At 36.5% G+C, this 23,357-nt stretch overlaps 1 protein-coding gene across 4 annotated transcripts in view; it reads right to left on the bottom strand.

Annotated features, from left to right (window-relative positions):
• The window catches only part of EXOC6B (exocyst complex component 6B), a 594,595-nt gene that overhangs the window by 263,062 nt on the left and 308,176 nt on the right, over positions 1–23,357 (bottom strand). For all 4 annotated transcript variants that reach the window (XM_032410713.1, XM_032410714.1, XM_032410715.1 and 1 more), the window contains 5 exons: positions 20,925–20,996; positions 20,123–20,220; positions 18,327–18,432; positions 17,368–17,477; positions 7,804–7,915 (listed from right to left, as the gene is read on the bottom strand). In XM_032410713.1, the coding sequence (XP_032266604.1) occupies positions 7,804–7,915; positions 17,368–17,477; positions 18,327–18,432; positions 20,123–20,220; positions 20,925–20,996 (498 nt within the window). The remainder of the gene's footprint in view (positions 1–7,803; positions 7,916–17,367; positions 17,478–18,326; positions 18,433–20,122; positions 20,221–20,924; positions 20,997–23,357) is intronic.

The following is a 23,357-nucleotide window of genomic DNA, read 5'->3' as shown; positions in this document are numbered from 1 at the left end:
AGTAGTAATTTCCCTTGACTTTTTAAAGATCTGTCAACACAGAAGATCACCATGAATTACATCAATTGGCTGTCAGTCACTTTTGAAATGTTTCATTGCTGAGCACAGAATAGACTATTAAAACACTCTAGGATTACATTAGATACCATGTCATTTTCAAAGGGAATAATGTCTGTTAATGAGGTCTAAGTGATCTCTACTCCTGAATGACAGCTAACCAAAATCCTTACAAGGGCATTTACAAATGTAAAGCCAGATACTGTGGGGATAATTCTGAACTTAAGGATGAAACGAAGCAATTTCAGATATGAACTTCCATCAGAGTTTTGAGCTCCTTTGATATTTTTAAACCTCACTTCCCACTCTCTTATAAAAATATATCACTGCAGCAATCCAAACTGTCCTTAACATTGTTTCAAGGACATGGTATTAGCAACAGATTAGGTATTGGTTATGCTTATATAAAGTAGAGTTCTGTGAGGACTGTCTGAAAAAAAAAAAAAAGAACACTATAAAGCAAGCAATCACCTCACAACTAAATGACAGGAGTCACTTAGGTTAAAAACCATTAAGAAGCAGAAAATTTTTCCGTCTCTCATTCCCAGTAGCAGAGAGAATCTAATGAGGACAGCACAGAGTAAACTGTGGAAGTCGCCTATTACCTTATCTTGTTTCCCAAAGCAGAGAATTCAGGACACTGACACTCCAAAAGGACTAACCCAAGCAAGAAAATGAGAAGTCACGCTCCCTCTCCACACCCCCAGTGCTTCTCCACTGCTGGATTTGCAAGATAACGAACTAAATAGCAGTGTTGGCTCTCATTCACAAAAATAACATCTAGGATTTCAGGGAATTTTTTTCTCCATTTCACCTCAGCAAAGATACAAAAAGCTGGGTCAACTACTCATTTTTTACCATCTCCAAAGCAAATACCTAAAATACTGAAGTACTTGGAACCACTGGTTCCAAATTCATAGGTCTAGTACAAGGATTATTTTTGACAAGACTTAATTACAAAATGTTTTAATGTAATATTAGCAATATCATTGCTGTTAACAGGGGACAGTGAACACTGTTATGTGGGAGATAAATAACAGGATAGAACCATGTGGTCATCAATCTAAATAATATCCAAAAGAAAGGTTGAATGCAAAGCATTGGTTATTTATTCAGGTCTCCTGGGGCACTATTATAAATATAATAAAATATATATATAAATATTTAACATGTTTTCACTAATAGGAAATCTTAATTTCCTTAACTTTACCCTAAGAACCTATTACCTACTTTTCTTTTTTCTTTCTTCTCTCTTTCATCAATGAAGAACTCCTATGTGCCAAGGAATGAGAATAGAGCTGTACAGAATTATACACAAAACAGACAAAGTCCCTGGCCTTGTGGAAATTAGAGTAACCACAAACACCCAGAAACATATACCATAATGTCAAGTAATAATAAGCCCTGGAAATAGAAGTGAAATAAGGAGTTACATGGTGATGGTAGGTCTCAGGGTGGTCAAGGAAGGCCTCCTTAAGGAAATGACATTTGAGTGGAGACTTAAATAAAGTGAAGGTATATTATGTCTATCATCTAAAATAAACACATTTTTAAATCCAATTTATATCTTAAGTCTATCAATTCATTCTTCATAAAGATAAAGGATGTTTTTTGATTCATCTTAAAATTTTCTTTCAAATATAAGTAATTCTCTGATATTCTGAGAATAATAAATTGGTGGTTTATTTCCTTTCTCTCTATGATATTGATGTTTTTAAATTAATGTAGCAAAAGACCAAAGGTTTAGAACAAAAGAAATCTGGTTTCAAACCTTACTTCAAATCTTATTTTTTAAAAGAAAATTTTATCTTTCAAAACATCTCAAATCTTATTTCCAAGCTACCTACTGATTATGTGGCCTTAGGCAAAGTTACTATCTTTCATCATCTTACAATTGAGATAGTAACATCAATGTCATACGAAAGAAATAATCAATATAGTGCCAATTATTAAATATAAATACTAATATAAATATTAAGCATTAAGTATAATATATACCAACTTCCTGAAAGCTATTATTGATATAGACTTACTTATTATATCTCCAGCTAAATATGGCTTAAGAAAATATACAACCATCCTGACTGGTCTCACTTTAACTCCTATCCACTAGCCAAAGTGGGCACTTAAGGCTACAAAATAACCACATTATCGAGTACCAACCAAATCTCTTTTCCATACCCCCAGATATACTTTCCCTCTGCTTCAACCCCAACATTTGCTCTGGATCTCTACTTTCAGCTGAAGATCTATCTTTCACTGAGCAAACAGAACATTTGGAGTCTGCCACCATAACATCTGCCCGGCCACCACCATCTGCATCCACATACCCTGAGCCTCATCTGTTCCCAGAGATGAACTTTACACCACCTAAAGCCAATCCCTTTGCTTGTGCATCAGACTCTAAAGTCTCTCTCCTCCTCAAGGACATTCCTCCAAAGATTTCCCCCTTTCTCCTCTGTCATCAACTTTTTGCTTTCTACTGCATCATTCTCATCAGAAATAACATGCTGTTACTTCTCCTATTAAAAAACAAAATAAAAAACTTGTGCTTAATCCACTTCCCCTGCCAACTACCTCCTCATTTCCTTGCTTACCTTGGTAACAAAATTCCCTAAAACAGTTGTCTTCTGGCTGTCTCCGATTCCACTCTTCCCATTCTTTAAATTGTTTAAGTCAACACTTTATTTTTAAAATGGTTTTATATTACAAAATAGCTGCAAAGAGATCCCAAATACACCACACCCAGTTCCTCCTATTCTTAGCATCTTACATTACTACGGTACATTTGCCACAACTAAGGGGCCAACCCTGGTATATTACTATTCACAGAGCAACACACTGTATTCAGATTTCACTAGTTTCTCCCTAATGTTCTTTACCATTTTCAGGATCCGGTCTAAAATCCCACATTACATTTAGGTGTCACGTCTCCTCAGCCTCCTCTGGTCTGTTACGGTTTCTCAGACTTCCCTTGTTTTTGAGACCCTAATAGTTTTAAGGAGTACTGGTCAGGTATTTTGTAGAATGTCCTTCAATTTGGGTTTTTAAAATTTTTTTCTCATGGTTAGAGTGTATTTTGGGAGATCACAAATGCCTTCTCATCACATCATATCAAAGGTACATGCGATCACTATCACTTACCAATGATTATGTTCATCTTGATCACCTGACCGAGGTAGGGTCTCGCAGGTTTCTTCACTGTAAAGTAACTTTTTCCTTCCTTCCATACCCTGGAAAGCAAGTCTTAAGCACAACCCACATACAAGGGGTGGGAGCTAAGCTCCACCTCCTTGAGAGGGTACTATCCACATAGATTATTTGAAATTCTTCTGTACAGGACCCAATCTCTTTTAAACCTACTCCATCAGGAGTCTCCTATCATCATTCTATTAAAAATGATCTTATTGAGGTCACCAACATACTCCAAGTTGCTAAGTCCCATAGTAATTCTTAATCTTCATCTTACCTAATCAATCATCAGTATTTGTCAAGCTGACTACTCCCTCCTTCTTGATATACTTTCTTCACTTGGCTTCTGAGACACCATACTCCTGTTACTGTTCTTGTTTTGTTTTGTTTTTTTACTTCTCTAGTGGCTCCTTCCCAATCCTTTGTGAGTTCCTCTTTTCTCCTGACTTCTTAATAATGGAATACCCAAGGGTTCAGTCCTTCATCTTCTCTTCTCCATTTTTACAAATTCCCTTAGTAATACTATCTGATCAGGTGGTTATAAATATTATTTGTATTCCCCAAAATTTATCTCCAGGCCAAACCTCTCTTTCAAACTCCCAACTCAAAACTACAACTGTTTACTCAATATCACAGAATGTATGTGAGTAAACACTACAAATTAAATATGTCCAAAATCAAATTCCCAATCTCCTCCACTCTAAACCTAGCTCTACCTAAAGATTTTGCCAACATAGTGCATGGTATATACAACCATCTAGCTGCTAAAATCAAAACATCTTGGAATTACCTTCAACTTCTTGCTTTCTCTCTCCCTTCACATCCATTCATCAGGAAAGCATGCTGACTCTACACTCCAAATCTGATCACCTGTCACCACCACCAACGCTGCCATCAAATCTCGCTGTATTAGTGTCATAGCTTCCCAACTGGTCTCCCTGTTTACACCCTACAGTTTATTCTCAAAACCACAGTCAATGTTATTCCTCTGAAATGTGTCACATCATTTCACTCATCAAATTCCTGCAATGGCTTCCCACTTCACTTAAAATAAAAGCCTAACACTTTACAGGGGCTGACCACAAACCCCTGACACCTCTGTGATCTAATCTCCTGCTTCTCTTCCCCCTTCTCACTCCACTCTAGCTTTACCCTAGCTTCCTTATTATTCCCTGAACTGACCAGTAACTTAATACCTTTAGACCTTTGCTCTAACCTTTGCCAAGAATGCTATTTGCCCTTCTATGATAACTCACCATCTTTTTATTAAGACCAACCTTCAACCTCCACCAGACTCCTGATTCCCTTAACCCAGGTTCTTTCTTTCTCTTCAATGCATTCACCTCCCTCTATCATACTAGATGATTTACTATTTATTTTGCTTATTATCTATTATGTTTTCTGCCACTAGAATGTAAACAAGAACTCTTTCCGTTGTTGTTCTTGTTGTTGTTCACTTATTTATCCATAAAGCTTAGATCAGTGCCTGTTACACAGTAGATACTCAATTAATACTATTAAGTTAATAAGCAAGTTATTTATCTTAACAGGTCGTCTTGCTTTAATCTTCTAACTTCTCTTAGTTGAAAAACCATCTCTGCACTAAACCTGACAATCACTGTTCACCTGCCCAGACCTCTTTCTTAACACTACCAGGTAATATGCCTTGAGTATTCACTACGTACTAGGCACTGTTGTAAGCACTTCGTATGTTCATTCAATCCTCACAACAACCTTATGAAATAAATGCTCTTCTTGTCCCCATTTTACACATAAAGCCAAGTCATTTCCCCCAGCACACATCTAGTAAGGGAAGAGAACCCAGGCAGAATTGAACCCAGGCACTCTGCTTTAGAACACACATTCTTCACAGCTCAGCTGCCCTTCTCCCCACAGACCTGGAAGAAGCAGCCTAAGAAAAACAGCTAACCCCGCTGACTGAATAGGGACAGGCACAAACGGTCTGAGAGTGCAAGGCATTTAAGCTACAGTAAGCGAGAACTGAAAGGAAATGCTGACTTGGCTCAACATGGGAGAGCAAAGCAGCAATGAGAAAAGCAAGAAAGCCAGGGTACACGGCTGAAAGGATAAGAGCGTATGGACAGAAAGAGAGAAGAAATGAGATACCATGTAAATTCAAACAAGACAGGCCGACAGAGAGACATGAGCTTATAGGAACTTTTAAGTCCTGAAAGAATTGTCTGATAACCTGAAGTAGGATTCGGTGAGTTCTCTATGCTTATAATACTTCTATTGTTTAAATGGCTGTGTGCTCGCTGACACAAAATCATCTCTAACTAGAACAATTTCCATATTAGTATGGACTTTTTATAAAAATCCCTTTGTTACGATAAAATAATTAAATTAATATGGAAGGCAGTACCTTACAGTAAAAGTGAATTAAGTTTGGGAAAAAACAACCCAGACATCGGTCTCATTTTTATCATTTTATTAACTACATAACCGTGGGCAACCTCCCTGAACTTGAATTATGCCATCTATAAAATGGGAATAATAACACATGCCCAGCTAGTTCCAAATGTGACTGTCCTAAATGAGATGGTATCTGTGATGGGCTTTGAAGAATACAAACTGTTCCACAAACGTTACCTAGCGTGATGATGATTTTAGATGGGAACTCACCTGAGTTCCCTGTAAATGAAGATATAATGTCTTTTTTTCCCAAAGGTGAGTAACATAGTTATTCAAAGATTTACTGGCTGGTGATAAAAATTACTGGTTGGGTCTGTATTTGTCTATACACGTGCACACCACCATAAGAGCCAAAATAAATCAATGTGTGCAGATGTTCCTTTAGCCATATGCAAAGACATTGATAACGAAAAGGCATTACTGCCTAGAAAGATCCAGTGACTGAGGAAGAATAGTTAGCCTTCACTGAAATGGTGCCAAGAACTATGATACAGTCTTTGATAAGCTCCTACTACTTCTTCCTATCCTGACCTGATCTGTGCAGTGCCCTTAAAGGACAATGGAGTCAGGAAAACTGAAGAATTGAGAAGTTGGGTCTTTCTCTTAAGATGTCATAGTAAACCAATGGCACAGCCACCGCTAAACTCAAGACAATTCTGAGGCCAAAGCTGTTTCTATCACACCGTGTTCCTGTTACGCTACTTGTTTAAAATGTTTGGAGAGACTGTTAAATCAAATGGCATAAGAAAACTTATATCAAGAGTTGTAATATAGAGATAGTTCACAAAATAAATAGCAAGCTTCCTGCCCTGCTTGGGATTCACAAAAGGAGAACAGTACAATGTAACAAAAGCAAGAGGACTTCCGACTTTTCACTCCACTTCACTCCATTCTCCTTTTTTCTTAGCCCTCCTGATGATGAAAAGAAGTTAACCTATTCTCAGACACATAAAGATAATACCTAATATTTCTATACCAAGCAGCAGAAAGGAAGCTCTGCAAAATGAGGGAACTGTCCTTCGAATGTAACTTTCAATCGTAAAACAGTTTGTTATAAGCAGAACTCAAACACTGCCAAAGTTCCATATTATAATATTTTAAAATCTTAACACAGGGAAAGGAACAAGCAGTCCAAAATCAGAAGTAGATGTTCACCTGGCTTCCAGCTGTCTCTACCTATGATTCAGCATCATTAACCATTTGCCTACTTTCACCATTATCTTTGATAGTGTATATCTGAAAATGTCAATTTTTCCTAGAGCAACTGACTTTCAAACTACACCACCTCTACAAGTAAAACAGATGGTCAACAGCCTTTCCCTTTCTCTGTGAAAAAAATTCCTCCAAGCTCTCACTTTTGGCACTAAAATTTCCATAAAATGGCAGGTTGACGCTCCCATGCAATCCTGGGTTTCCAAGAGAAAGGAAACTTCACATCTTTCTAAATTTTAGGACTATACGCCAATGTGCCAGATCGTCAGTTTGCCAAGATACTGTTCTCAACATGTGTGTAATATCCCTCCTCGCTTTGTGAGATTCTGTAAGCTTCCAGAGAAATGTGACGATTGCCTTTCTCTCACATTTCCTCCATCCCAAATCCCCACACTTGCATGCTGATAAAGAGTAATTGACCATTCATATATATGAGGTATCTCAAATACAAAAGCAGAGTCTAACACTAACCGTGGACTGTAAGTGCCAATATCCTTGGCATCAATGATTTATGCACGTGATTTCATATTGTATGTTGTATCTGAACTGCCATTCATTTAGATAGGAACCTGATGTTGACTATACTCTCTCACCAACAATTTTGTTTTTATGTAATTGATGGTAAATACGACAAATTTTTCACAACAACTTTGGAAAGGAAAACCAGTTAAGCTGGTGAAAATAATGAGAGAGAGAGAGAAAAAGTGACTTTTCAAAAATGTAATAGATTTCTCCAAAGTGACCAAAGAGAAAAACAAATGATTTGTTTTGCACTTGCACCATTAGAACTCCATTAGGAAGAACGTGATGGACCATATAGAAAGTTATAATTAACTCACAAACAGGCCCCAGAGCTTAGGACGTCTGTTCACATATAGCCTTGGCTGCCTCCATTAAGAGCAGCTTTACCTCAGTAAGTCCAATATTCTTCCTTTTAATGACATTCTGCAGGGAGTTGCTCAGAGTCCTGGTTAGCAACAGGTTTGTAGATTTGCGAATCATGTCATCGACTTCAGTTGAGCTGAAAGAGAATTCTCGAGTCGGTCATTCCAGGTAGCAGGATTACTTTGCAAACAAACAAGGTGCCAGTGGTACTTCTGAGAACAATAATAATAATAATAACAATAATAATAATAACAACAACAATAATAATAATGGCAGCAGCAAATAACATTTATTTTGCGCCAGAAATTAGATTCTAAGTACTTTAATATATTAAAATTCATTTAAACTTCACATTCATGATACTAAATACTTTTACTAGTATTTCTAATTTACAGATGAGGAAATGAAGGCACAGAGAAGTTAAATAACTTGTTCAAGGTCACACAGTAAGTACACAGCACAAAAAGGACTTCAACACAGGCCATCTATCTAGCTCTAAAACCCACAGCATTTAAACACTATGCTATACTGTCTCTCAGGGTAGATAAAGAATTCCCCAGCATGATTTCTCATCCTGAAACCATTATTTCTCCTATACTTCCAAGTTCCTTCATAGGTTGTTAGTATTTATAATTTTCCAACATGGTCTCTCTATTGGCTTCCTGCACCATTAGCTGGTAAAGGCTCCTAAGAAAAGATATCTCTGCTCCTGTACTGTCATCTTTCATATAATGTCTATTTAGCTCTGATTCCAAAATAAGTGTTTCAGACCAGCAGTTTAATTATGCATAAATGTCTTATAATCTTCACTATCCTCAAAGTGATCAATAAAGATATTTTCTCTTTTTTTAATTTATTCACTCATTTTTAATCCAATGGACATTATTAAGCCCTTATCATGTGTTGTTGTTTTAAGTAAACTCTACCCCCAAAATAGGGCTCAAACTCACAACCCCAAGATCAAGAGTTGCATACTCTACCAAATGACCAGCCAGGTGCCCCAATAATGACATTTTCTATACATTAAAACATAAAGACAATTATTCAATAGCCATCTTTTTTTTTTTAAGATTTTTATTCATTTATTTGACAGAGAGAGAGGGAATACAAGCAGGGGGAGTGTTAGAGGGAGAAGCAGGCTTCCCGCTGAGCAGGGAGCCTGACGCAGGGCGAAGGCAGATGCTTAATGACTGAGCCACTCAGGCCCTCCTCAATAGCCATCTTTATATGCAAAGTTTAAAAAAAGACAATAGTCCTGTAACCAACAGACTAAATTCTAGACCTATACATCCTTCATGAGGCCCTGAAATCATCACTCAAGATGGCTTTCTATAAAAGATATCCTTTTAAGACAAGTATTTCTTCAATGATAAGGTTACTGTTATAGAAATACTAGATTATAAACATCAAGAAATAACTGTAAATAGAGATTTGTGAGTTCTTTGTATATTTATTACTTGTGGACAATGGTCACAAAATTTATCTCATTGATTTCTCTTTCTAGAAAAGAAAATAAGAGGCTTAGTATAGTCAGATTAAAAATCTTACAATTCTAAATATATAGGCAGGCTACATTATCATGCTATGTGGAAAAAAGAAAAATACTAAAAAGAAATAAGACTACAGAATGCAAGGACATAAATCAGGAAAAAAAGATACATCAAAATATTTTCACAGGGTCCATACAAAGATACATTTAATTGACCAATACCCTCTAGCCTACTGCTAACCTTTCCAAAATTATTACTGAACTGAAATACTTCATTCCACAAATATATGAGGGGCTGGGAATTGTGTTGGTGGAATAATGAGATCAAAATGGTGAATGAACAAAATAGTCATGGTTCCTGCCTTCATATATTAAACTCATAATTACATCAGGTCAATTGTAATATGAGCTACAAACAAGTAAAGGTGGCTATAAAAGTGATTAACACAGGTGCCTAAAGTAATCTGGTGCTCCTGATATTAATCGCTCTCATGACATCCAGTACTGATTATGTATCTCTACTATGGTTTAAGAAGATCTAGCAGAAGTTCCACATTTGGATATGATGTAGAAAATCAAGAAAGACTACCATTACTTTCATAACAACAAAAAAGTTAGGTCTAATCTTAAAAGCTATATTTTCCTTCAATGTTAACAAAGTGTAACACACACACACACACACACACAAATGTATAACTGAACAAAATTGCACACCACACCGGGACATGCCTTTGAAAGGTGAGCAAAGGGTAGCAGTCACTTCCATATCTGAGGGCATTTGCCTAATCTGGGTACAAATGGATAAGGGATAAAAGACTAAAACAGTCAGAGGCTGAAAGGCTTTGCTGAGATGAAGAGAAATAGACCAAACCTTTAACAGTATGGGCTACTATTACAGTTTGGAATCCGGGAGAGCCTCAAAACAAAAATAAATTAACTGACGCAACAATTCTCCCCTACAAGAGTTATGCTCTATAAGAAATGGTGAGGGTAGTGTGAGAAATCAGAGAGAGATCTTGCAAATTCTGCAAGGGGTTTTGGATTCAGGGCTACTGAAATGCAATCCAAAAGAGAGAAAAAACTAACTAATGCTGAAACACAGCCCAGCTCAAATACTGTTAAGATTAGAGATAAGCTCCTAGATGAAAGCTTTGGAATTTCAGAGTTGGTCTTATGCACAAAGAGACTTCTGCAATAGCATTTGAAATTAGAAGTAATTTGAACCTAACTAAAACTGAGACATTCAGTTCACTCAAGTAATGATGAAATCTCAATGATCCATCAACCAGTTAGGAGTTACAGAAGAAAAAAAGAATGAGAAAGAAGACATATTTAAAGAAATAGTAGCAAAATCATCTCCAAACATGATAAAATATTTCAACCCATAGATCCATGAGTTTTAGTACATCCCACACAAAATTAATATAAATAAAACAACACTTAAGAATATCACAGTCAAATTGTAAAGTCCAAAGACAAAAAGAAAATCTTAAAAACAACCATAGAAAAAAGACAGTTACATTCAGAGGAACAATAGGAATGATAGTTTATTTCTCTTCAGAAAACAATGGAAGCAGACAGTGGAACACAATCTTTAAAGTGTAGGGAAAGGGAGGACTATCAACCTAGAATTCTATGGCTTAGAAAATATATTTTTGAAAACATAGAGATGATAAAAATACTTTTAGAGTAACTTTTAAATTAAAGTATTTTAGAGGGGCGCCTGGGTGGCTCAGTCAGTTAAGGGTCCAACTCTTGATTTTGCCTCAGATTGTGATCTCAGGGTCCTGGGATCGAGCCCTGTGTCAGGCTCCATGCTGGGGGTGGAGCCTGCTTAAGAGTCTCTCTCCCCCTCCCTCTCTGCGCCTCCCCCCATCCCACTCTCTCTCTCTCTCTAAAAAAAATTTTTTAATTTTAAAAAATTAAATATTTTAGAAATATTTTTTAAAGCTAAGACAATCCAATACCAGCAGATATAACACTAAAGGAAATGCTAAAAGAAATTTTTCACGCTAAAGGAAAATGATACCAAAGGGTTACCTAAATATGTAGAAAAGAATAAGAAGGCCTGAAAATGGTACATATGTGTACCAACGCTACGCAAAAATAAATAAATATAAATTTTTTTCTTGAACCTTAAAATACTATTAAATGTTAGAAGCACAAACAATAACATATTTTAGGGTTAAAAAGAGGTGTATATGTGCAATATATACCAACAACATCAAAAAAAGGAGTGAGAAGGGGCGCCTGCGTGGCTCAGTCGGTTAAGCATCTGCCTTCAGCTCAGGTCATGATCCCAGGGGCCTGGGATCGAGCCCTACATCAGGCTCTGGGAGCCTGCTTCTCCCTCTCCCTCTGCCATTTGCCCGACTTGTGCTCTCTGGCTCTCTCTGTCAAATAAATAAATAAAATTCTTAAAAATATATATGCTAAAAAAAAGAAGTGAGAAAATAAATTATACTGTTGAAGATTCTTAAATTACATGCACAATGATATAATATCATTCAGGGTAAACTATGATAAGTTAACATTGTACACTGTAATCCCTAGAGCAACCACACAAACAATTGAAAAAAAAAAAAGTTATATTCAAGTAAAGCCAATAGGAAAAATAAATCATAATACTAAAATAACCTAATCAAGAAGAAGGAAGGAAAACAGGAAAAAATGAGCCAAGAATGAATGAGACAAATAGGAAAACAATAGCAAGATGGCAGGCTTAAGGTTGACCATATCACTAAATTCATTAAGGTAATGGAATAAACACTCCAGCTAGGCAGACTGCATAAAAAACCAATATGCAGGGGCACCTGGGTGGTTCAGTAGTAAGCCTCTGCCTTTGGCTCAGGTCATGAGCTCACAGTCCTGAGATGGAGCCCCACATTTCTCCCTCTCCCTCTGCCCGTCCCCCTGCGCTCTCTCTCAATCTCTCTCTCAAATAAATAAATGAAAAATCTTTAAAAAAAAAAAAAAAAAACCAATATGCAACTATTTGTTGATTCAAAATGACACATTTTAAAATAAAGACACATGCCCAGATCTTATGTTTAAGATACCACTCAACACTAAAAGGAAGTGGGCTCCTTGGATAAATCAATGATACCATGGTTAAGTAATGTCCCAAAATGTGACAAGAATACATCAACAAGGCATAGGAGCTAGTCTGAAATGGTTCACATGCCCTAAGTCTGGGACAGTCTGAGCATCAAAATAAATATAGTAATGAACCAAGTGAATTAAGTAAGAATCTGTGAATCTCATCTGATGATAGGTAGATGATAAACAGGTAGAGAGACAGAAGATAGGTAGCAAGGAAGCAGATGGGGAAGGACTCCTTAAAAGAGAATGCCAAGTAATACACAAGGAATTAAGAAACCATAAGTTAACTAAGAACCATACGCCAGTGATTGTCCAAGTGAAAAACTGATTCAGGCAAGAATCATTAATGGATACTATAAGGGGGAGGGATATGAAGAACATCTGATAACTAAGAGAATACAAAGTATTTCAACATAAACACAAACATGACATAACAAAAAGAAAATGATAATGATAATTATAGAGGGAGAAAAGACAAAATTAATATAAATATGTCTTATAATACTACACACACACACACACACACACACACACAGATACAGAGCGAGAAACAACTAGGGAGGGAAGGAAGGAGGGGAAGATCCCATATATTCCTTCTATATAAAGAATTTCCATTTATTTCATGTCTGCAGAAAGACTACAGGTCCGTTGGCAATGAATTATCAGCTTCCGTTTGGCTAAAAAATATTTACTTTGTTTCTGGAAGTTACTTTGCTGTCTACAGAATTCTCGCTTGATTTGTTCTGAGTCCCTGAAGCCTGGCACACCATCCTCTCAGGCTTGCCATTTTTGAGAAGTCTGCTGTAATACTTTTCACTATACCTGCATGTAGCATCTTCTTTTTTCTAAGTGCCTTCTGCTCTCTGATGGGTTCCAGAAAAAATTTCATTTTGTAGTTTATCTGTTTTGTTTTGTGCTTTTTTTCATTGTTAGGGAGGAAACAATACTCTTTCCAGCTTTCTATATTGTAAATAGAAGCAGAAATATCTCACAGTAATTTGCTTAAAAAAAAAAAAAAAAAAAAAGTCCTATGCATGTACAGGATTCACATGGAAGAAAGACTAAAAGAAAAAGATTTCCCAGGTATAAAGAGTGGTTATTACTATGTGTTAAAATTTTGAGTCTTTCAAATTTTTCTTCTTTGAACTATTCTCTGTCTCCTAAATTCTTTACAGAGATCCAATTTTATAACTTAATAAACTGTGTGTGTATATGTGTGCATGTGTGTGTGCGTGTATTCCTATTTTTTAAGTCAAGTGTAAGTGCTACCACATTATTTTACCAAAGACATGCCATTTATTTGCTATCTTTAAAAAAAAAAAAAAAAAGAATTTTCTTTCAAACAGAAAGAGTTCTGTGTCCTCAGAATTCATACATTGTTTTTCAATATTTCTAATGCTATTCAGCATCTTCTACCCAAGGTAAAAGAGCAAAGTCTTATAAGGAAAAAAATATGAGTTTCATTTACGAGAATAATGATCTTTAAAGCTTCATAAAAATCTCAATACAGCAGTTTTTCAATTTTAAGAGTCTTGCGTTTAAGAGAACTAATTGTTTTTATACTTATTATTCTCATATCCCAAATTATAATCTCCCCCCATGACAGCTATGATGGTCAAGGTGCTCTCTGTCACTGCAGGTATATACAAGGCAAATATAGCCCAGAAAATAAGGTAAATGTAAACCAAAGAGTAAAGGCAGCTGTAAAATCTTCCCAAATTGAATACTTATTTTTGTCAATGTGAAACATAACAAAGGGGGTTTTCAGGCAAAAGCTCAATATATTGAAGCAAGAAAAACTTCTGAACAATTTACTCACAGTATCCCTTTACCATATTACCTTTCCTCCAACACAGGATAGAAAGAGTCACAATGTGATGAACTTGTAGTATTTTCTATATAGTAACATACCTGACAGTACCCTAGAGATCATTCTCGGTTATTAAGTCATTTGGCGGTGGTGGAGAAGGGGGGCCCCAAGGGGTAAGAAAAAGTTTTGGTTTATAACTTCCAAAGATAATCTCATCTCCACGCAACCATTTCCATGAAAACAACCTCATTTTCAAAGAAAAGAACAAATTAACTGTACAAGCCCTATGCTTCATTTTTTACTTAGTAAGAATGATTATCAAACAAGTGACTCAAACTATTTTCCAATTATGTTTACTTTCAGAGTTGCATGGCATGCCATACATTCCATTCACTCATTCTTTTTTTTTTTTTTTTTTTAATTTACTGAGCTGGTGCAGGGGATGTTGTGCTGAACAAAACATTAAATGTTTCTACCTTTCAAGAGGCCTTTTCTAACATCCTTAATTTGTCTCAATTTTTGGCTCCTATGTTGCTGCTATGTCTCTCCATCATAACACAACTATCACCAGTTGTTCAGTTCCTCAGTTAGATTACACACTCCTTGAAGACAGGGAACATATTTCCAGCATCTTAATGTCCTCACTACCAAGCATCATCTGACAAATAACAGTGTACCTATAATGTAAGGCGAATAAACCAGTAGATAAATAAACAAAGGAGCCTGCAGGCTAGCACATACAGAAACACAAAGATACAAGTACAGCAATAAAATCTAAGAGGAGTTTTGATAACAGCATTCACGAAGTACAGAAAGAGCACAAAGGAGTCAGGAGATCAACTCCATTAGGGATGGAAGTGGTCAGAAAGGTTTCATTCATTAAAGGCTTAAAGTGAACCTGGAAGGATGGTTAGAAGCTAGTTACGAGCACTAACAAGGAAAAGGTAATTTCAGGTAGAGACAGTCATGAGGAAAGCCCAGTATAAAAAAGCATATTAGGATCAGAAAACAGCAAACAGGTTGGTAGGACTGAAGCATGGAGTTAGCCTGGGATATGAACCTGGAAAGGTACAAGGGGGACTAGGTCAAGGAGTGGGGGAGGAGGCAGATGGATAACTGTGTCAGGCTGGAGTTTGAATTTTATGCAGTAGGCCATGAGGAATCCTTGGAAAGGTGAGCAGAGTAAAGTTAAATGATAAGATTTTATTTTAGAAGAATTACTCCAGGGAACACACAGAATAGAATGAGGAGAAAGGGCAAATGGTTGGGAAAGCAAAGTTAGACATTTCAGAATAATTAGGAGACTATTTAAGTGGCCCACGTCAATTATAACTACAATGTGAATGAAAGAAGCCACACTGGGAAGAGAGAACTTTAAAGAAAAAAGAGCTGCAAATAAAAAACACAACAATCCATTTTGTCACCAATTAGGTTTAGAGAGGCTAATTTACAAATGAGCACTGCCTTCATTTGTTAAATGGGAATAATTAACACTTAACATTGTGACAACCATCCGAGACAATGCATGTAAGAATTGTAAACATGGCAGTAATCCTTTTGTTGAAGCTGATGCTGACCAGATTTGAATTCTGGCTCAAACACTTACTCCTGATGAGATCTTGCCATTTGCAACGACGTGGATGGAACTGGAGGGTGTTATGCTGAGTGAAATAAGTCAATCAGAGAAAGACATGTATCATATGACCTCACTGATATGAGGAATTCTTAATCTCAGGAAACAAACTGAGGGTTGCTGGAGTGGGGGGTGAGGTGGGAGGGATGGGGTGGCTGGGTGATAGGCACTGGGGAGGGTATGTGCTATGGTGAGCGCTGTGAATTGTGCAAGACTGTTGAATCACAGATCTGTACCTCTGAAACAAATAATACATTATATGTTAAGAAAAAAAAAAGAAGAAGATAGCAGGAGGGGAAGAATGAAGAGGGGGAAATCGGAGGGGGAGACGAACCATGAGAGACGATGGACTCTGAAAAACAAACTGAGGGTTCTAGAGGGGAGGGGGGTGGGAGGATGGGTTAGCCTGGTGATGGGTATTAAAGAGGGCACGTTCTGCATGGAGCACTGGGTGTTATGCACAAACAATGAATCATGGAACACTACATCAAAAACTAATGATGTAATGTATGGTGATTAACATAACAATAAAAAATTTTTTAAAAAACCACTCCTGTGTGATCTTGATAACGTTACTAAACCTCTCTCTGCTCACCTTCTTCCTCTGAAAAATGGAGTATACTTTCTAGTACCTCATAGATTAGTACTATTTTCAGTTTTACAGACGTTTTTAATATATTTGTAAAGTGTTTACAAAAATATAGACCAATGCTTGAAACTTTGTTTTTAATAAAAATAGTTAATAGAAAATAAGGAGTTGAAATGATTCTTAGATTTCTGGCTTGGGTGAATGGTAGTATCATTCACTGAGAGGAGGGGGTTCTTCTAGAAAAGACAATAATCTTTTAGAAAAGACAATCTAAAAGATTGTCTAAAATACTGTCTTTTAGAAAAACAATCATAATGACTATTCCCCTTAAATTCTTTAAGATGAGCTAAGTAGTCTTCTAGGTGTTTTGAAAGTCAACTCTCCATATTTCAGCACTTGCCATGGTGTATTTTCATGTCTAATATCCTCAGTACATACTGACAATATCTGAGGGCAAAGAACTGTGTCTTTTACTTCTGCATTCCCAGTAGGCAGGATGTATCTGGGACATAAATAGGCTTGGTATACATTAGCCAAATAATTTAACTTAAAGGAGATGAGGATACCTTCAACAAGTCCAGAGAGTATTTGGAAAGAAGGATGTTTCCAAGGGATTATACTTGCTACTCCCCTCGTGGCCTTAAAATCTCATCAATTTTAGAAAGTAAAAATTAATATACTGTTTTCTAGTGACTTCTCACTAACAAAAAAAGTGTTGAAATGCAAATCTACAACGAAAATAGAGAGTAAGCAAAGTAATAGAAACAAAAACAAATTATTTTCAAGTTTCCAACTTCCCCTTTTACCATGACTTTATAATATGGCAGATGCCATGCTGTGAATGGCTAATATTAATACTTTCAAAATCAGAGCTGAAGGGGTTACGCAAAGGTTTTCAGAATATTCATGCACGTTAAGAGTCACAATCTCAACATCTGTTACATTTCCACTGTTTCAAAGCATACCTTAGGTGAAGATCTTCCGAAAACTTCAGGCAGGCATAAATAAATTCTTTAATTTGGTTGTAAACTTTTGGCACAAATTCAGAGAAAGGAAACTTTTTTGGAAATGGTTGCTATAAATGCAAGAATGAATGAAAGCAAGTCACAAACCAACATACGTTGACGATACTTATAAATTAATTAAAATGCAAAAGGAATTAACAACCTCAAATTTAAGAAAGTGTTTCCAAAAGTTTCCTGATGCTGAAAAGAATGAGATATAAATTTAAATAAATAATAATTCAAATGTCTTTCAACACATGAAGGGCCCAAAAAAAAAGCTGTGGTAAGTATTCAGCAATAAAAACAAATGAATTATTGCTACATACACCAACTTAGACAAATCTCAAAAGCATCATGCTGAGTGAAAGAAGCCAGCCTCAAAAGGTTACCTACTGTATGATTCCGTTTATATGGCATTCTTGAAAAGGCAAAAGTAGATGGATAGCAACTACACTGGTTGCCAAAGGCTGGGGTTAGGGTTGGGAGGAATTGATTAAAAAGGAGCAGCATGAGGGAACTTTTGGGGATGATGGAACTGTTTTGGTATCATTATTGTGGTAGTACATATATGACTCAATACACTGTCAAAACCAATAGAATTATAGAGCATGGGATAATTTTTACTGTATGTTTGCGGAGAAAATGTCCTAAAACTATAATAAAAGCAAGTATTTCAAAGTATAAACAACATTGGAACATGCCCAGCAATACTCCTAACACTTCAGAGGTGAAGGACCCTCAGGTCATCTACTGATTCCCAGAACAGGAACTTCTGTTCTTCTAAAGCCCCAAAATCATTCTCTGAAGGTATTCTAGAGGTCTAATGCATTGTTGGAGGTAATGCCTTTAATGAAACTGATAAAATGAAAACTTTTAGAGGATGCCAAAGCAAACAGAATTTTATTTTAAAGCACTCTTACCTTTTCCAACTCTGTATCTTGGAATGGGAACTGTCCTACCACCTTTTTATACATTTCTTCACTTGTTACTGGTATAGGACTGTAATTGTCAGAATCAAGTATGTTTCTAGAGAGAAAAGGAAGGAAGGAAGGAAGGGTGAGAGCTGGTTAATCACTGTAGTGATCACAAGTAATTTTCAGGTAAACTCAAATGGTTGCATGTATATAGCCACCAAAACAATGTTTTCCAGTCCCTAGCCTATTCCTTCTACAATGAAGCTATCTATTTCAGGTAAAAACATCTTTAACAAGAAGACCAAAAGAAAACTACACTCTGAAACAAAGGGAACACAATTATAAACATAATCTCATAGTATTTGACATTTTTAGATGAGACAAAATTTCATTGCAACATGTAGAAGCCATAGGCAAACAAGTAGTAAACAAAAGACTGTGTGCTTGGAAAAAAAGCAAAAAGGTTTTATTTGGGGGTTTTCTGCTTTGTTTTTAAAGAAAATATATTTGATTATGTTCTTTAATACTGTAATAGATCTTCTATTCTAACTTTCAAAATTGGCAGATGGGGAAAAGTAACTTCTATAATAAATCCAAAATATATTCATATACTTCATCTACTGTTCTGTGTTAAGGATGAACTTCATCCATAGGAACTGGCTCCCTAACTAGACTGGGAACTCTCTAAAAGCAGAGACCATACTACCAAAATCAAAATCAAATTTACTGAAGGGATCGGATCAGACACTCTTAAGACCATGGATATATGATGTTATTAATTTTCAAGGTTCTTACAGACATAATCCTCCCATAAATACAACTGTACCATTAGTAAGATTAAAGGAAAAATGTAAGATCTTAAAGCTAGAAGAATTTGAAAACGGGGTAAGCTGATCTGGGGATAGGGTCTTGCAATAAAGCAAGAAGATCACTTTAAATAAGAGAATAAAGGCTCAAAAGGAGAAGAAACTCAAGTGATCTGACATGGGTTGTGTGCCAGGGAAACAGTCCAAGTAGATATTTGTCAGTGCAAGGTATAACAGGGTAACTCTCATATTATTGTATACACAATGCATGATGCAGTAACCATTTAAATAATACACTTCAGGGGCGCCTGGGTGGCTCAGTTGGTTAAGCGTATCCCTTCGGCTCAGGTCACAATCCCACAGTCCTGGGACCGAGTCCCACGTTGGGCTCCCTGCTCAGCGGGGAGCCTACTTCTCCCTCTGCCCGCCGCTCCCCCTGCTTGTGCTCTCTCTCTCTGACAAATAAATAAATGAAATCTAAATAATACACTTCAAACACTGGATTGGAATAGGCTTCCTCTCTAAATGTCGAGAAGGAAGAATGTGAGGAATCACATGAGTAAGTCTTCAAAAAAGGTTCCAAAACTCCTAAATTATTCAAAAGGGCTCAAAGCTACTACCCTATAAGTGAACTATAGACTAGGCATGATCTTCAAAAAGAAAGCCAAAAAATATATTAAGAAGACACAAAATGATCTGAATGGTATGAACTCAGGTATCTGACATTTATTCAAGACGGGAAAAAAAGCCAAAATGGGGTCTGGGGACTCTCCACACAGTAGACATAATACACTGAGATCAGATATCTTGGGAACTTTATTTGGGACATCTCTACAATTTGCTTGAATTCTGAATCATAACTTGGATCACAGCTAGAATATATAAGCCACACATACTTGTTGCTTATTTATGTGAGAAGCCTTACACATGAATAGACACTAGCACATGCGCACATGTACACATACACACCACACAGGACTACAGGTAATTTCTCACCTGAAGATACCTGCCCACTTCTTCAGCAGAGTTTCACTATACTGATCTCTGATTTCTAATAGCATGTCAAAAAGCTGATTTACAGGAAAACCATACACCTGAAACAAAATAAGAAAATAACTTCATTTTATAGGGTGATTTTTTTTATTAGCAACATGAGAGAAATCAGGCACTGAAATATATTATCATTCAATTTAAATGAAAGCATGACAGCAGCATGTTTCATTCCCACCTAATGTCTAGCACTTATCTCTCAAGAATTAAAAGATACATACCAAAATATTTAAGCCAGGCAGAAAAAAAATAGAAAGATGAAATTTAAAATCAATATATACTGGGTACAGTGTCCACTAAGTTCTCCCTGCAACTCGTCATGTACCCTTAGCAAACTTCATGAACAGGGAGAGAAATTTGAAATGCTACCCATTTCTAATGCTATCTTATTGGATATGATTCGTGGTTCAAATCAACAATCATTATTCAAGATAGTAGTTTTTAAAAACTCCAAAATCACTCAGGCATTGTATCTGAATTAAGGGCATTTTAAAAAACTAAGGTAGTGAGTGGTTCAATTAATTCACTTGGCTCTGAGCAAAAAAAGGGGACTGGAACTACTTATGAGAATATAAACTGGTCAAGGTGATGACCAGGAAATGCTATAAAAAGATAAGATCTAGCTCTAGGAAAAGAAGAAATACAACTAAAAACTAAAAGGCATTTATTCAAGCTGGGTAGACAAGGAAAAGATCTAGAGCTGATGAACACTAATCGAGGTAACTCTATGTAAACAGAAGTCACAAACCTGAAGTGTGTCAGCAAAAAGCACAATGAGGTTCTTCAAATCTAACACGAGGTTTGGATCAGAGCAGTAAGACTAAAGGAAATAAAAGACAATGAGGAAAAAACATCTTAATTATTAAAAATAAAACTAAATTTTGACTTCATTCATTGCTTAATGCTTCACGTGGTAAAGGCTCTCTAGAAAGGGTCTAACCCTTTCCTGGCTCAGAATGACAACACATTTAGCAGGGAAGAGATGAGTAGAGACTCCAATATATCATGATCTACATTTTTAACAGCTAGAAATTTAAAAAAATATTTCTAAATAATTCTTCAGTCAAAAAAGAAATCAAAATTGATATTGCAGATTATTTTAAAATGAACAATATAATACTTGATATCAAAGCCTATGCAATGTGCCTAAAGCCATTTCAAAATACATTTATATTTTTAGAGGCAAACAGAAAACACAGAAGACTGAAAATAAATTAAGCACTCAACCCATGAAGCTAGCTCAAAAAGCCAAAATAAACCATAAGCATATGAGAGATCAATTCTGATCAAATTATAAGCAAAAATTACATAGAGAAGATATGAAAGATTTGATCAATGAAACCAAACGCTCATTAAAAATATCAAAAAACAGACAAATCTCAGGCAAGCCTGATTAAACAAGAGAAAACAAAAGTAAAGAACAGAAGGAATACAAAGAAAATAAACATAAATACAGAGGAAAAGTTACAAACGAAGTCCATATATAATCTCTTATCAATAAAATTGAAAATTGAAATGACATGCAGGATAGGTTCTGTGGGCAGGATTCAAAGATGTATACGTCACTATGTGAAAAATGTGGAATTTTGATATTCACAGTCTCTTGATTACAGTTTGGTTCCTTCCTCTCTACTGGATCTCCCAATTTCTGAAAGAGGTGTGTTGAATTCTCCCACAATGGTACGGTTCATCAATCTCTTATTGCTAACAGTTCTTGTTCTATACATATTGATGCTTGCTTGTCCTCTATAAAAAGGCTATTCGAAACTGATAAATTACTGAACACTACCTCTGAAACTAATGATGTACTGTCAGTTCGCTAATGGAATTTATTTATTTTTTTTAAAGATTTTATTTATCTGAGAGAGAGAGACCGAGAGAGCACAAGCAGGGGGAGAGGGAGAGGGAGAAGCAGACTCCCTGCTGAGCTGGGAGCCTGACGTGGGGCTCGATCCCAAGACCTGGAGATTATGACCCGAGCTGAAGGCAGACGCTTAACCATCTGAGCCACCCAGGCACCCCGTCTAATTCAATTTAAATTTTTTAAAAAGGCTTTTGTCTTTTTGGTGGGTTAAAACTAGAATAATACAAAATATGCCTTTCTTCTCCCATTTAATAGTTCTATTTGCCTTGGAGAATACTGCCATTTCTGCTCCTCTTACTTTATTTTCACTCTTTTTAGGTCATCATAATGTAAGCAAACTATAAAACTGCCTCTTTGAGGCAATCCACAGAATGGGAGAAGATATTTGCAAATAACACCACAGATAAAGGGCTGGTATCCAAGATCTATAAAGAACTTCTCAAACTCAACACCCAAAAAACAAATAATCAAGTCAAAAAGTGGGCAGAAGATATGAAAAGACACTTCTCTGAAGAAGACATTCAAATGGCTGACAGACACATGAAAAAATGTTCATCATCATTAGCCATCAGGGAAATTCAAATCAAAACCACATTGAGATACCACCTTACACCAGTTAGAATGGCAAAAATGGACAGGGAAAGAAACAACAAATGTTGGAGAGGTTGTAGAGAAAGGGGAACCCTCTTACACTGTTGGTGGGAATGCAAGTTGGTATAGCCACTTTGGAAAACAGTGTGGAGGTGCCTCAAAAATTTAAAAAAAGAGCTACCCTATGACCCAGCAATTGCACTACTGGGTATTTACCCCAAAGACACAGATGTAGTGAAAAGAAGGGCCATATGCATCCCAATGTTCATAGCAGCAATGTCCGCAATAGCCAAACTGTGGAAAGAGCCGAGATGCCCTTCAACAGATGAATGGATAAAGAAGATGTGGTCCATATATACAATGGAATATTACTCAACCATCAGAAAGGACGAATACCCAACTTTTACATCAACATGGATGGGACTGGAGGAGATTATGCTAAGTGAAATAGTCAAGCAGAGAAAGTCAATTATCATATGGTTTCACTTATTTGTGGAACAAAAGGAATAGCATGGAGGACACTAGGAGAAGGAAGGGGAAAATGAGGGGGGCGGGGAATTGGAGGGAGAGATGAACCATGAGAGACTATGGACTCTGAGAAACAAACAGGGTTTTAGAGGGGAGGGGAGAGGGGGGATTGGTTAGCCCGGTGATGGGTATTAAGGAGGGCACATACTGCATGGAGCACTGGGTGTTATACGAAAACAATGGATCGTGGATCACCAC

The sequence above is a fragment of the Phoca vitulina genome, unplaced genomic scaffold (assembly GCF_004348235.1).
Source record: "Phoca vitulina isolate PV1807 unplaced genomic scaffold, GSC_HSeal_1.0 scaffold12, whole genome shotgun sequence".
Classification (NCBI taxonomy): domain Eukaryota; kingdom Metazoa; phylum Chordata; class Mammalia; order Carnivora; family Phocidae; genus Phoca; species Phoca vitulina.
This window is presented reverse-complemented; position numbering and strand designations above follow the sequence as displayed.